The following is a 12,807-nucleotide window of genomic DNA, read 5'->3' as shown; positions in this document are numbered from 1 at the left end:
CCTTATTATGTAGAGAGCTCTTACAGATCAATAAGAAAGAGACCAGCCATTATTTCCCAAATAGAAAATAAACAGAGTTTGAACAGATAGTTCATAGGACGTGGAGACATGGGCAGGGTGCAATTTTACTGGTACTGGAAGGAAAGCTGATAAAATGGCATGAAGGTGCTGACAGTGACCTGCTGCACTGACGTGAATCGTGAAGTTGGATAATTCACTGTGTCCGGTGCCTGTGGGGAAACACGAGCCCTTCCATGTTGTTGGGAGTGTAAACTGGTCTGTGCCCACAGTGTGCAATTTGGGATTATCTCCCCAGATTACACCTGGACATTTCTTGGACTAGCAATTCCACCCCTGGGAATTCACCCTACAAATCTGCTCCCCCGTGACACTGACCCAAGGACAAGCCACAGGCTGAACCGCTGTCTGTAAGAAGGGAACGAGCGGGCACGGGGCAGAGGAAGCAGGATTCATCTCTGCAGTGGATCCCAGACCCGAGGGTCCACGTCGCCGAGACCATTCAGTAGTTAAAATAGAACAGAGTCCGCTGCCCTTGTGGGACAGAGAGAAGTGGGGGCTCCTGGGCTCCGTGTTTATACACACATGGGAAGGGGACTCAGGCCGTGCTGGCCGCCTCGGGGTGCGGCTGCCTCGGGCAGGGCGTGCGACCCCCCGTCTTTCTGTGCCTCTTGAACGTGGACCGAACCACCACGCGATGCCTGTGGGAGACATCTCTCAATCCCGCCAGTGAAGGGCCCCTGCTGTGGGAGGGTGGATGGCAGGGGCTCAGGCCAGAGCAGCGGCCGAGAGGCAGGGGGCAGAGGGGAAGTCCTGCGTGGCCTCGGTACTCCAGGTCTGGGGCTGGACGGTCGGACACTGATTCGGGGCCGGCGCGCTAGCCAGGCCTCTGGGCCAGGCAGCCAGGGCTCCACGCCCGTGACCTGGGCTGGCCTGAACGCCGTGTGCCAGGGAGAGCAGTGGTGGTCACGGGGCCCCGGGTCCTCCTCCGGGCGCCGGCCCAGCGGCCCAGATGGTTTTCTTCACGCAGGAGCGCCGGCCGCCAGGGCAGAAAGCCCGGAAGAGCCTTGCAGCTGGCCCTCATCTCAGCGCCTCTGCCCGGGGTTGTTTTTTGCTGGAAAATCAATTCTGCGAGTCCAGCTGGGCCCTGGCCAGAGTGGCCGGGCGGCCGGCCCGGCTCCAGGGGATGCGACCTGTTGCCTCTGTCCCGCCTCCTGTGGGCAGTGGGGGCTGTCTGGGCGGGGGCCGACGTCACAGGGAGAGAGCCTGCCTCCCTGCCCTGTCCCCTGCTCAGGCCACCCCAGGACAACTGCCCCGCCACTTCCTGGCCATGGTCCCGTGCTGAATGCCCACTCATTGTCCCCACAGCCCTGAGCCCCTAGAGCCACACCCAGACGGAGGGCAGAGGGCGGAGGGCAGAGGGCAGCCGCCGCTGGGTTGGCCAAAGGACCAAAGGGGGGCAGCCATGATGGCAGTAGGGTGGCTGGCGCCCCTCCCTGTCGGTACCACTGCTGAGAGCTCCCACCCCAGCGCCCGCCTCACTCTGCCCCAGCCCAGGGAGCCGCTCGGCACCCCTGCCCAGGGCTCACGTGTTCTTGCAGGTGGCAAGACCGCCAGTGGGGTGTCCCTCGGTCATCCTGTGGCCCCACCGCCCAGAGGAGCTGCCTTTTGGCCCATAAGCACCACGGCTTCTTCCACTACGCCCGTCCCTCTCCACTGGTTTGTGCCCCAGATCATGTCTCAGTTTACACGCACACACATACACACGCACACGCAAGCACATATACACACACGCGCCAGACCCGCTCTCCCTCCATCCCTGTGGTGACTCTGCTGCCCCGTCCGCTTGTTCCCTTGCCCATGGTCTCAGCACCTCCAGTTCACAGACCCCTGTTATTCCATGCAGATTTGGGATAAGACTGTTGAAGTTGCTGAAAACAAACAGCCAGCCTTCTGGCAGATCGCAGCGCCCTCACGTCAACGTGGAGAGCAGGCGGGCGGGTCGACTATGGTGGCTCAGATGCGTCAGCATTCACGGGAGGCCGGCGCCCTTTGATCATTCCTCAGCTGCCTGTCAAGCGTGCTGCCAGGCAGGCCGGCCGGTTTTCTCACCGGGAACCAGGCGATGGGTCGTGCGAGGGGCAGCCTCCCGGGCCGGTGCTCCGCCTGTGCTCGGTCGGCAGCTGGTGGAAGCGCTGGCAAGCGGCCGGCAGAGCGGTCCCTGTGGAGCAGCCGCCGTCTGGATCGGCTCTAGCGCTCTGCTGATTCGTAGGGTTTTCTGTTCCCACGACTGTGGCGGCACCGGTGCGTTTCCCTCCTCCTTGCAATGTCCTGCCTTGTGCTTGTGTCCCTGTCTCCTGGCTGTGGCCGTGGCCTCCGGCACAATGTTAGACTCTGGGAGATGAGCTGGGGTCCCCAAGACTGGGAGGGGAGGGCCTCGCCCGGGGTCACAGGGCCCAAGGACTCCTCGTGTCCCCACGGCCCTCCTCTACAGCCCCACCTGCTTCTGGGCTGAGCCAGGGACCCTCCAAGTCACCCCTCCGGCCTCCTCTCACACCCACACCCACGTCAGCGAAACCAATGCATCCAGAATCCGCCCCTTCCTGCTGGGGTCCAGGCCACCCTCGTGCTCACCAAGTCCCCAGCAGTGTGGGGGGCCGGGCAGGCCGGGGCAGAGGTGCCTCCGGCTGCCAGGGGGTGGGGGCCTGAGCAGGTGCCGGTGATGCCGGGAGGGGACCCACAGGACCTGGTGGGGGCTTGCGGGACATGCAGTCAAGGGACCCTCGGGCTCCTGACGGCCCCAGAGCCAGGAGGGGCTGCTCCACGAGGCGGTGATGTGTTGCAGGTCCTGGAGCCTCCCAAAGGGCCCACAGGACTGGCCCTCGGGACAGAGATGGGCTGGGCAGCATCCAATAGGGAAGCAGAACCCACCTGCCCAGCAGGGCCGAGCACCGAGGCCTCGGGCACAGTGAGGCAGGCGCCGCTGGTGGGGTTGGCCTCGAGTCCACAGGCCCCTGGTCACACCTTCCAGTGAGCCCCGCAGGAGCTGGGGGGCAGCAGTCAGGGGGCCTCAGGGCTGGGAGTGGCACCCCCCACAACCAGGCGCCACGGCACCAGGTCAGGAGGCAGGGCTGGCAAGGATGGGGTGGGGTTTGACTGTAAAGCCTGGTGGGAGATCTGAGACCCTGAGTGAGCACCAGGGAGGGGCCACCAGATTCAGAGCCAGCCACTGGACAGAACGGTCACAGACTGGGGGCGTCCCCACAGCAGGCTCTGAACTCCCAGGGCAATGCCATCCTGTCCATCACTTTCACAAGATGGTCTGCAGTGGGCACCACCGGCCCAGGCTTCCTCACTGGGTTGGGCTGGGGTCCATCCAGAGAGCTGCCCTCGGGCCCCTCTGGGGACAGAGAGCCTCAAGGAAAAGCAGGCCCAGCAGCAGCCCCACCCGGTGGGAGGGGAGCCTGAGGAGGGGGTCCCAGAGCCATCAATCTGGGCAGGCGAGAAGACATTTCAGACACATGAGGTTTCACAAAATCACCTCCCTTGAGCCCATTCTCAGGAAGCTATTGCAGGATGCACTTCAGCAAAATGAGGGTGTAAACCCAAGAAGAGGGTGATGGGCCAGGAGATCAGGCAGCATGAGAGGTCCATTCATTCATCCACTCGCTCGCTCAGCAAACACCAGCCACACACCGAGCGCGCAGCAGAGGACATTCGGAGTCCCTCCTGACACGTTTCTGCAAAGGGAGTCAGAGCAAAACAGGTTTTCAAACTAAAATAGAAAGTATGGTTTCAGTTCAGACATGTAAAGAGCTTAGAAGTCGTCACTTCTGTCCTTGCAACAAAAATAGTTGAAAAACTGAAAAATCAACAACTTTTCTTGGACCCGTCACAGAACCGAGGTCACAGGGCAAACCACCACCCTGAGATCTGGAGGGACAGTGACGAGGTCACTCGCCTGCAGCAGAAGCCACTGGAGCCACGATGGGCTGGTGCGCCCAGGGGTGAGCGGTGATTTGCTGGAGCTGAGTGGACTCGAGTGAGAGAGAAGCTCCGGGAAAGAGAAGAGCAGCCCCAGCCCTGCCCCTCGCCCGACGCAGCGCCATGGGGCAGTCTCTCTCTGCGTGGGCCCACGTGAAGGAGCCTGCGGCCGTGCTCCAGGGTCTGGTCCTTCCTCTGACGTGTGAGGCCCACACGCACTGTCTGTGAACGTCACTCGTCTTCACTGCTGTGGAAACCACTACTGGCCATCCATCCCACCGCTGATGGACGGGGTGTTTCAGGTTCTGCCCTTTATGGTGAGAGCTGCTCTGGATGCCCCTGACCCGGCGGTCAGTCACTGCGTGTCCGTGTATCAGAGCCCCCGGGAGTGGAAATGCCGGTCGGGGGTCTCAGCAGGGCTCCGGGGAAGCGGCCCTGGGATGGGTTCCACACACAGCTGGTGTGGCAGGAGCCCTCTTGGCGACACCCTGCAGGGCCCAGCGAGAGCACTGGGGCAGAGGGGGATGGGGGTCGGCGGGGGTCCCCTTGGAGCGGGCGGGTGTCCACAGCCATCCTCAGCTGAGACAAAGGGGCTGGAGGTTTGCACTCCGAAGCCAGGGACTAAGTGAGCAGAAGGGACGACCCCCCAGCAGGCTGCAGGATGCTGGACCCACAGCACCAACTACGGCCGGGGTGGGCTTCGGGGGGGCGCAGCTCTCATGGCTGAGGACACCGTGCGGAGGGCTGAGCCGTGCGCCCTCAGGAACTAGGGCACCAGGGCTGGGGAACGAATGCCCTGGTCCTGTGCGGACGCCCGGTGCATGCACCACCACCCCCGCTGTGGGGAAGGTCACCGTGTCTGGACGCTCCTGTGGCGGTTCCCGATGGTCTTTTTTTCTCTTCCAACTTTGGAATCAGAGTTAATGCAACCTCATGACACAAGTTGGGAGGTGCACCCACTCCCTGTGAGTGGAAGTTTGTGTGAAACTAGTTATTTCTTCTCTAAATATTTAAGACTCACCACGAAGTCATCCAGATTTGTAATTTTTTTTTGAGGAAATCTTTTTTAAATTTGAATTCTTTAAAGTTATAGAGCTGTTCAGGTCTTTATGTTTGTGTCAGTGTTCGCAAGTGTTGTTTTTTTCATTTCTTCTAAATTTTCAGCATGTTCATCAGATCCGCTGTCATTCTACTGACCTTGGGATCTGTAACGACACCTTTTCACGGCTGGTGGCAGTTGTACTTATTTTCTTAATTCATCTGACAGAGTTTACTAATTTTTCAAAGAACCACCTGTTGGATTGGTGGATCTTCTCTGCTATGTGTTTGTTTTCTGTTTGGTTAATTCTGAGCTTATATTATTTTGGTCCATCTATGACTTTAAATTTTGTCATTCTTTTTCTAGTTGCTTAAGATACATATAAATTTATCTTAATTACGGTTTCTGTTCTCTTCTAATACTTTACGTTAATTACTTCAGCTATTCCCCAGTTTTTATATGTTGTGTTTTCAGTGTTACTCACGATTCCTGAAGGAAAAACCGGTGATAAAGGGGGAAACAAGTGAAGACAGGATGGCTGAGAATTTTCCAGAATTAACTGAGTAAAGACACGAATCTGCCAATTCACAACGTGTAATGAGTTCTGGGAAGGAGAAACAAGAACAGAGCCACTCGTGGACACGAGCTGCAGTGAGAAGGCAGAATGCTGGGCAAAGAGGGGACTGTGAAGGCAGCTGCAGAGAAAAGCGGGACCCCCGAGGGACGGCGACCAGGATGACCCCTGGCTCCCGAGGACAGAGGCTGGACGATGAGGAGGCTCGGAGTGGGGAGAAAACAGCTCCGGCCCTGGAATCCTGCGCCAGCCCAACCTCAGCAAGGGTGTGGGCAAAACTAAAGTTTTCTCCAGAAGTCTCCCACAAATAGGCCTTTGTGGATGGCTTCCCTGGCAGAACAGCGCTGGAAAGACCACTGAAGGACGCGCTCCAGGACGCACAGAGCTAAAGGGGAGCAGAGTCGGAGAAGCCGGGACGTGAGCCCCAGGCACCACAGTGGAGGCTTGGGGCCGAGAGGGAAATGCCAGGCTCGGGCAAAGAGCAGGCCTCTGTGGCGGGCCCGTCCCTGCCCTCAGGAACCCCATCTAGCGCAAGACTGAGGAGCAAGTGCAGCTGCGAGTCGAGGTCATTCATGCAGGTGCATAGGAGGGCCAAGGTCAGGAACCACGTGGTGCCAGACCAGTGGGCCCGAGGCAGGCCGGGGCGCCAGCTCGGCGGCACCCTGAAGGCCGTGCGATGCCAGGGAGGGACAGGGAGCAGGCAACCTGTGCACACGGCTCTGCTGGCGGGCGCTGATGGGGCTTCCCAGGGAGCCGTGAGAAGGGGACAAAGGGTTTAGCCTTGAGCTGCATGAGGACTGACTGCTGTTTCTTGCGTCCCTGCAGTGTCCTCCTGGCTTTCCTCTGCAGAGGCCACGGCATCCGTTCTTCCCCGGGCCTCAGGCCCCTGTGAGAGGAGCACCAGGCGGAGGCGGGTGGGCCCTGTCCTGGCAGTGGCTGTGCCAGGACCTGCATGCCCCTGGCACTGCCGGCACCAGCACTTGAGGCACACAGCTTCCGGGCCAGGACCTGCGGCTCCCTCGGACATGGCTCCCGGGGCTGTAACTGGCCCCAAGGCCACTGGAACCTGCACCTAGAGCCCCCAGCGTCCCCGCGAGACCAAGCTGCTGAAGCAGACGCTGGGCACGCCACTCTTTCTGGGGCTTTTATTTCTTTAAAATAATTCATACAAATGGTGACAGTCACAAACATGATTTTAACCAAGATACTGCGAGCTACCACATCAGCAGGACGGACGGCACCGGCGCAGGCCGGGACATGGCGCGCTTGCAGCCCGGACAGATGCCGCGGGCCCAGGCTCTCTTCGTCTCGAGCCGTGTCGCAGTGCCGTCTTCATTTGGAACAAGGGGGTTCATGCCAAAATTAGGAAAACAGCCTTTGTTTTGTTTTCTAAGTTATTCTAAAAATAAGACAAGCAGGTAGAAAAAACAATGCACTGTGTGGCGTAGAAAGAAAAACGGGAAGGATTCATTGTCCTGAGAAGTTTGCCAACTGCCTCATTCCGGGCCGTTCAACGCACGGAAGGAAACCGTGTGAAATCGACCTGTTGAGCCCCCCGGTTCCTGGCTGACGGCCTGGCAAACAGACCCTTTGTCACGCTCTAAGACTGGACACGGACAGGACACTCATGAGATTAACTACTAACTTCTCTTGCTTAACGAGGACGCAAAGGACACAGGGCAGCGGCCGGCCTTCGGGACGGGACAACTACAGTCGACGCTGGGAGGCTTGGCGCCTCCTCCCGGCCACCTGGAGCCGGGACAGTCTCTGGATCGCTGTGGCGCCTGCAAGCCACTCCGCGCGCCTGTCCAACGGCGGCCCCGCCGACTGAGGCTGCAGAGCTCCGCCCGGGCTACAACTGGTCACTCGGGTGGTCTCTATCCGCCTCGGGCTTCACGGTTTGGCCGGGAGAAGGGGCGTGGGGCGGGTGGGACACGGGGGGCAGGCCGTGGGACAGGGACATGGCGCTGGGGACAATGCCTTCGACAGCTGCTGGGATGCCACTGGGGGCCACACCCACCACGCCCGGGGGGTACCTGCTGGGAGAGGAGAGACAGCAGATGAGGCCCCGCAGCCAGGCCCCTTCTGTGGCTGCAGCACTGACAGCACAGGGCCAGGAAGGCAGGGGGCTGCTCCCGAGGCCACCTGCTGGGGCGGGCCCACTGCCCTCCCACACACCCTGCCCCCCTGTGCCCAGTACGGCCTCTACCCAGATGGTCTTGTATCCACCAGGCCCTGAAGGGCACCCGACCTTCTGTGTCCACTGGGGCCCAGGTGAGCACGCACGTCCAGGCCTGAGAGCCCCCTCACCGGCCTGCTCACCTGTAGGCGGCCCCGTTGAGCTCGGGGTGCACGACGGCTGGGTCCATGCTGGCCCAGTGGGTGGCAGCTGTCAGGTGGTCCTTGTTGACGCAGTTCTTCAGGCTGTCGGGGATCCGGCCTGGGAGATGGAACAGAGAGTAAGGATGGGGCCCGCATTCAGCAGCTGCCACCAAGGGGACCCCAGCAGCTTGTAGGTCAAAGACCTGGGTCGCCCCCCCATGGAGCTAATGCTACAGAGGCCCCGTGGCTATGCGCCCCCTCCTCCTGGCTCACTCCTGTTAGGCACAGGAGGCCGCTTGTCTGGCACGGTCACCTTCGCAGCTCGGGAACCCCCAACCCCAAGCAGGCGCCCTCAGCTCAAAGGAGCTCCCCTACCCTGTCTGCTCCACCTGGGGGTGTCAGAGAGCAGCCAGCAGGGCCCACCAAGGACAGCCTGACCTTCTTAAAGGGTGGTAAGAAATGACACATATGCTGAAACCTCAGTGACAATGAGCAAGGGTCACAAAGGTGACACATGCCTGACTGAGGACCAGCACGCTGTGGCCACAGGAGAGACCTGGGGGCTGACTTCCTCTGCATTTGGGGGTCTGCTGCGGCTGTGCCACCCACACCAGGGTGGGTCAGTATCAGCTCCGTGCACGTCCAGCATAAGATAGACATGGCTAAATGATGGGGAAGGTGGAGAAAGGCCACCCAACGGGCACTGGTCTCCGAAAGAGCCTGAGGACCCTGCCATCGGCACGTCCCACCCACCCTGCCAGCCCACCTGTGATGGCTCTCCGGATCTCCCGGGCTGCCTCCTCGCGCATCTCGATGGACGCCTGCTCGCTGTACCAGGCTGCGTGGGGGGTGCAGATCAGGTTGGGTGCGTCCTTCAGAGGACCCTGGCTGAAGCTACGGACAACGCACGGCAGGTTAGAGCGCCGTGGCCTGGGGTGGGGCGCAGGGTGCCTGGCCCTGTCTGGAACCACGCCCCCACCCCTCCATCAGATCCGTCCACCCCCAGGATGGTGAAACTTGCCACGGGCTCCTGACAGCCACAGGGAGGGGCCTGCACTGGGGGGACGCTGCCCTGGCCCCTCCCTCAAGGGGGCCTGGCTCCAGAAGCTACAGGCTGTGACCCCAGGTCCTCCCGCACTGCTGTCCCCCAGGGCTGGAGACCCGGGCTGGCCTGCTGCCCAGACGGGCTTCCTGGCTGTGAGGCCTCTGAATGAGCCTGCAGGTGCCGACCACCTGCCCCCCGACACCTGGCTGGGCACTGGCCGGACCGGGATCATGGGCTGGACACGAAGTCAGGCCCATCTGTGCCTTTGGACCCTCAGCTGCCCAAGGCAGGGACCCGGGCTCAGAGACCATAGATGGGCATTTGGGCCTCAGTCCCTCGGTGCTGCAGCCATTAGGGCCGGCCCCTGACTCCTGCCAGCTGTGGGGGGGCGTGAGCACCCGCCCAGGAGAGGTGCCATCTCGGGGACCGCCCACGGCGCCACTGGGGGGCACCTGAAGGGCTCCGACTCGTGCACGTCCAGGGCCGCGCCACGTATCCGCCCCTCCTTTAGGGCCTGGGCCAAGGCCTTCTCGTCCACCAGGCCGCCCCGGGCCGTGTTCACCAGGAAGGCCCCTTGTCTCATCTGGGAAGACACAACAATGGCACAAAGAGTCAATTGACGGGACTCCTCACCTGCCCGCCCACGAGGGTGGAGTCAGGCAGGGGCACCGAGCAGAGGGACCAACTACAGGACGTGGTAGCAGGTCCCTTTCCCTATGAGCCCACCCCAGCTCTCGGGCCCTGTGCCTGGAGGGCCGGGCAGCTGTGCTGAGGCCACAGGGCTCTCCTGGGTTGGCCAAGGGCTCAGGACGCATGGGGCCTCTGCCCCACTGAGATGGCTGGCTGGAGGGGACAGACCAACGCCTGGCCCAGCCTCCTTCCACCCTAGGCACTGGGGCGTGGGCCAGGCTGAGGGGGCTCTGAGCCCAGCCCCCACTTTGCGCATGGTGCCTGGAAAGGGTCTGGGGTGTCTTGGGCACCGTGTGGCCCTGGTGGCCCGGCCCCTGACCCCACACTCGCCAGGTAGGTGGGGGCCCAACCTTCCCCCAGCAGGGCCTCACCCCAGGAGGTGGGGGTTCAGGGCCTCAGAACACACCCCAAACGCCCTGGGGTAATGGCTGGAAGCCCCCAGGGCGCCTCCTGAGGGGCTGTGCTGACAGTGCCTTATTCCAGCCCAGCTGCCTTTGCCCACCTTTGCTGTGAGCCCTCTGGGTCGGCCTGGAGATGCCCACCCTCTCTGAGGTGAGGCTTCTTGTGACCCCGACCTCACCCCCACCAAGCCTGCCCTGCCGGTGTTGCAGGCGGCCATCACTAAGTCACACCCAGTTCTCGAGAACACTAGGCTCTGACTGGTACCCCCAGCCTGTGCCTGCCCCCCAGAAACCCAAACCCCGGCGGGAACAAAGGGAGGAGCTGCATGGATGCCAGCCTCATCCTCCACGGGACAGCGGGACCCGCGTCCGTGCATGCACACGTGCACACACACGTACCCACACAAAGGTAAGCGCTTGTATATATGTATGCACGTACACACACGAAGCTGTGCCCACACAGGTACACACACTTGCCCACACCGACGCACATGCCCCTGTGCACGCATGTGAACACGCACAGGTTCGGCACACACACAGCCCTGTGCGAGGCCTGGAGTTGGCGGGAAGGTCCTGCTGGACCCGGGGCAGCTCGGGACACACAGGCCTGAGCTCGTGCCATGCCGGTCGCAGGCTGACACCACGGCACAAACTCCTCCAGCTGCGGATTTAAACCTCAGCTGATGGCCCAGTGCTGAAGTGGGAGCGCAGGTGGCCACATCAGCCAGACCCGAGACCCCCACGCTGCTGGGTCCGCCCCATCTGTGGGGACGACAGGACCTGATGAGAAACTGGCACTGGAAGGTCAGTGGTTTGCCTTCACCGTGGGCCCTCAGCCAAAGGAGCCTCATAGAACCCAGGGAACAATTGACAGCCGTGCGTGTGCACGGGTCCCAAGTCGCACTGGTCGCTCAGCCCGCAGGGGTGGGAGAGGGAAATTGCCCCAGGCAACTCGGTACCTTGGCGAGCTGCGCGGGGGTGCTGGCACGAGCAGCTGGAGAGGTCCACCTACCACCCACCCGTGCACACCCTGCGCGGCCAGAGCAGGACAGACCCTGCTGGCCTAGCCGTGACCTTCGCCCTCGCTCGAGACCCTGTGCCGACTCTGGCCTTGGAGGGGGGCAGCCCACCTGCTTGACGGTGAAGTCGTTGATGAGGTGGTGGTTGTGCTCATTGAGGCCGCAGTGCAGGGTCACGCAGTCACTGTGGAAGAGCAGGTCCTGCAGGGTGCTGACCCGCTGCAGCCCCAGCGCCCGCTCCGTGCCGTCCGACAGGTAGGGGTCGTAGAAGAGCACGTTGAAGCCGAATGCCTTGGCCCGCAGGGCCACCGCCTGCCCCACGCGACCTGGTGGGTGGGACGGAGACAGTGTCACCACGGCCAGGGGCCTGGTGGCGACACCGTGGGACACACGCCCCTCAGTGGGGGAGCGGGGCCCTCTCTGGCCCCAAGGCTTCCGCTCCCAGATGCACAAGGCACAGGCTTCAGAGAGCAGGGGCAGGACGGGAGGGAGCCGGGTAGCAGACAGTAGCTCTGGACACGGGGTGGGGTACAGTGTAGTGTGGTGGGGGCTGCGGTGTCAGAGGAGCCCTGTGCCCTGGAGGATGGAACCCACTCTCCTCTGCTCCCAAAGAAGGCCAGAGGGGCTCAGAGGCCTCACTCCGGGACCCCAGGAGGGAGCTCTGACCTGGCCACAGTGGGGCCGCAGGGTGGTGGAGACAGAAGAGAGAGAACTACGGCGGGCCAGGACCTGGGGACGCTGTTGACCCTCGGACTCATGTGAGGCAGCCAGACGTGGCCTCAGCCCCAAGGTCTCAGGGGTGTGTGCTGCGGCTGGCCACCCTGCAGACCACCAACACATCAGGGTGCCCCCGCTCCCAGAGCCCCCTGGGCTTGCTCTGGGTGGTGGGACGTTAACAATGAAAGCAGAGGCTGGGAATGCCTTGGGCGCCCGAGACCCCACGTGGGGAAGCCTGAGCTGGCCATCTGGGAGACAAACGTCAAGGAGCAGGGCCGCAAGGCCCCAGGCACCCACTGTGGCTACGAGGAACCCCAGGTGAGGCCAAAGCAGAACGGTCCCGCCAACCCACCTAAAATGCTGGCCCACAGCATCGTGAGCAAGTCAGTGAGGGCCGCCTCATGCTGCTCAGCCTTGGAGCTCTCAAATGGCAGTGACCACAGCCACATCCCCAGATGCAGGGAGCACCCACTTAAAGAGGCCCGAAAAGGCAGGGGGCTTGGGCCAGGGCAGACCAGGAGCAGCAGTCCCCAGAGCTGTTGCCTGGCGCTGGTCAGGAGGCAGGCTCCAGGGCCACCCAGGCTTCCTGGTCAGAAGCACATTTAAACCACCCCACTGAACCTCCTGACCCACATAGCGTGAAGAGGATTATGTGGCCCCAAAACCCACGTGGCCAAACCTGGCTCCCAGCTGCCTCCCCATCCTTCAACAAACTGTGTGGGCCAGGCCCTGAGGCAAAAGGTGCTGTCTCTGCCCTCAGACCGGCAAGAAGAGGGAGGCAGGCCGGACCGGGTGCTGGGCGGGGGTGGGGAGATGCTCACAGGGCTGCGGGGCTCCGAGCAGCCCTGGTGTGTGTGCACATCCAGCGGGACAGTGAGTTACGTCAGATGAGAGACAACCCTGTGTCCTGTGGGTGTCCACGAGCCTGACCTCTCACACCAATGCAGCAACTTCCATCACGGAGATGACCCCAAACATCCCTCCAATTTCCCCAACGC

At 62.0% G+C, this 12,807-nt stretch overlaps 1 protein-coding gene and 1 long non-coding RNA gene across 14 annotated transcripts in view; one reads left to right on the top strand and one right to left on the bottom strand.

The window, feature by feature from the left end:
* The first annotated feature begins 2,017 nt into the window (after positions 1–2,017).
* Positions 2,018–5,443, top strand: LOC139082415 (uncharacterized). The gene is made up of 2 exons (XR_011538389.1): positions 2,018–2,322; positions 3,917–5,443. It is a non-coding gene; the product is annotated as an uncharacterized lncRNA (long non-coding RNA).
* A 1,303-nt stretch (positions 5,444–6,746) lies between these two features.
* The window catches only part of CTBP1 (C-terminal binding protein 1), a 29,282-nt gene continuing 23,221 nt past the window's right edge, over positions 6,747–12,807 (bottom strand). For 7 of the 13 annotated variants that reach the window (XM_070613477.1, XM_070613485.1, XM_070613480.1 and 4 more), the window contains 5 exons: positions 11,204–11,418; positions 9,435–9,565; positions 8,704–8,831; positions 7,938–8,055; positions 6,747–7,654 (listed from right to left, as the gene is read on the bottom strand). In XM_070613477.1, the coding sequence (XP_070469578.1) occupies positions 7,468–7,654; positions 7,938–8,055; positions 8,704–8,831; positions 9,435–9,565; positions 11,204–11,418 (779 nt within the window). In that variant the 3' untranslated portion in view covers positions 6,747–7,467. The remainder of the gene's footprint in view (positions 7,655–7,937; positions 8,056–8,703; positions 8,832–9,434; positions 9,566–11,203; positions 11,419–12,807) is intronic. The other 6 variants (XM_070613487.1, XM_070613478.1, XM_070613486.1 and 3 more) reach the window with 1 other exon arrangement.

Source organism: Equus przewalskii, chromosome 3 (assembly GCF_037783145.1).
Source record: "Equus przewalskii isolate Varuska chromosome 3, EquPr2, whole genome shotgun sequence".
NCBI lineage: Eukaryota > Metazoa > Chordata > Mammalia > Perissodactyla > Equidae > Equus > Equus przewalskii.
This window is presented reverse-complemented; position numbering and strand designations above follow the sequence as displayed.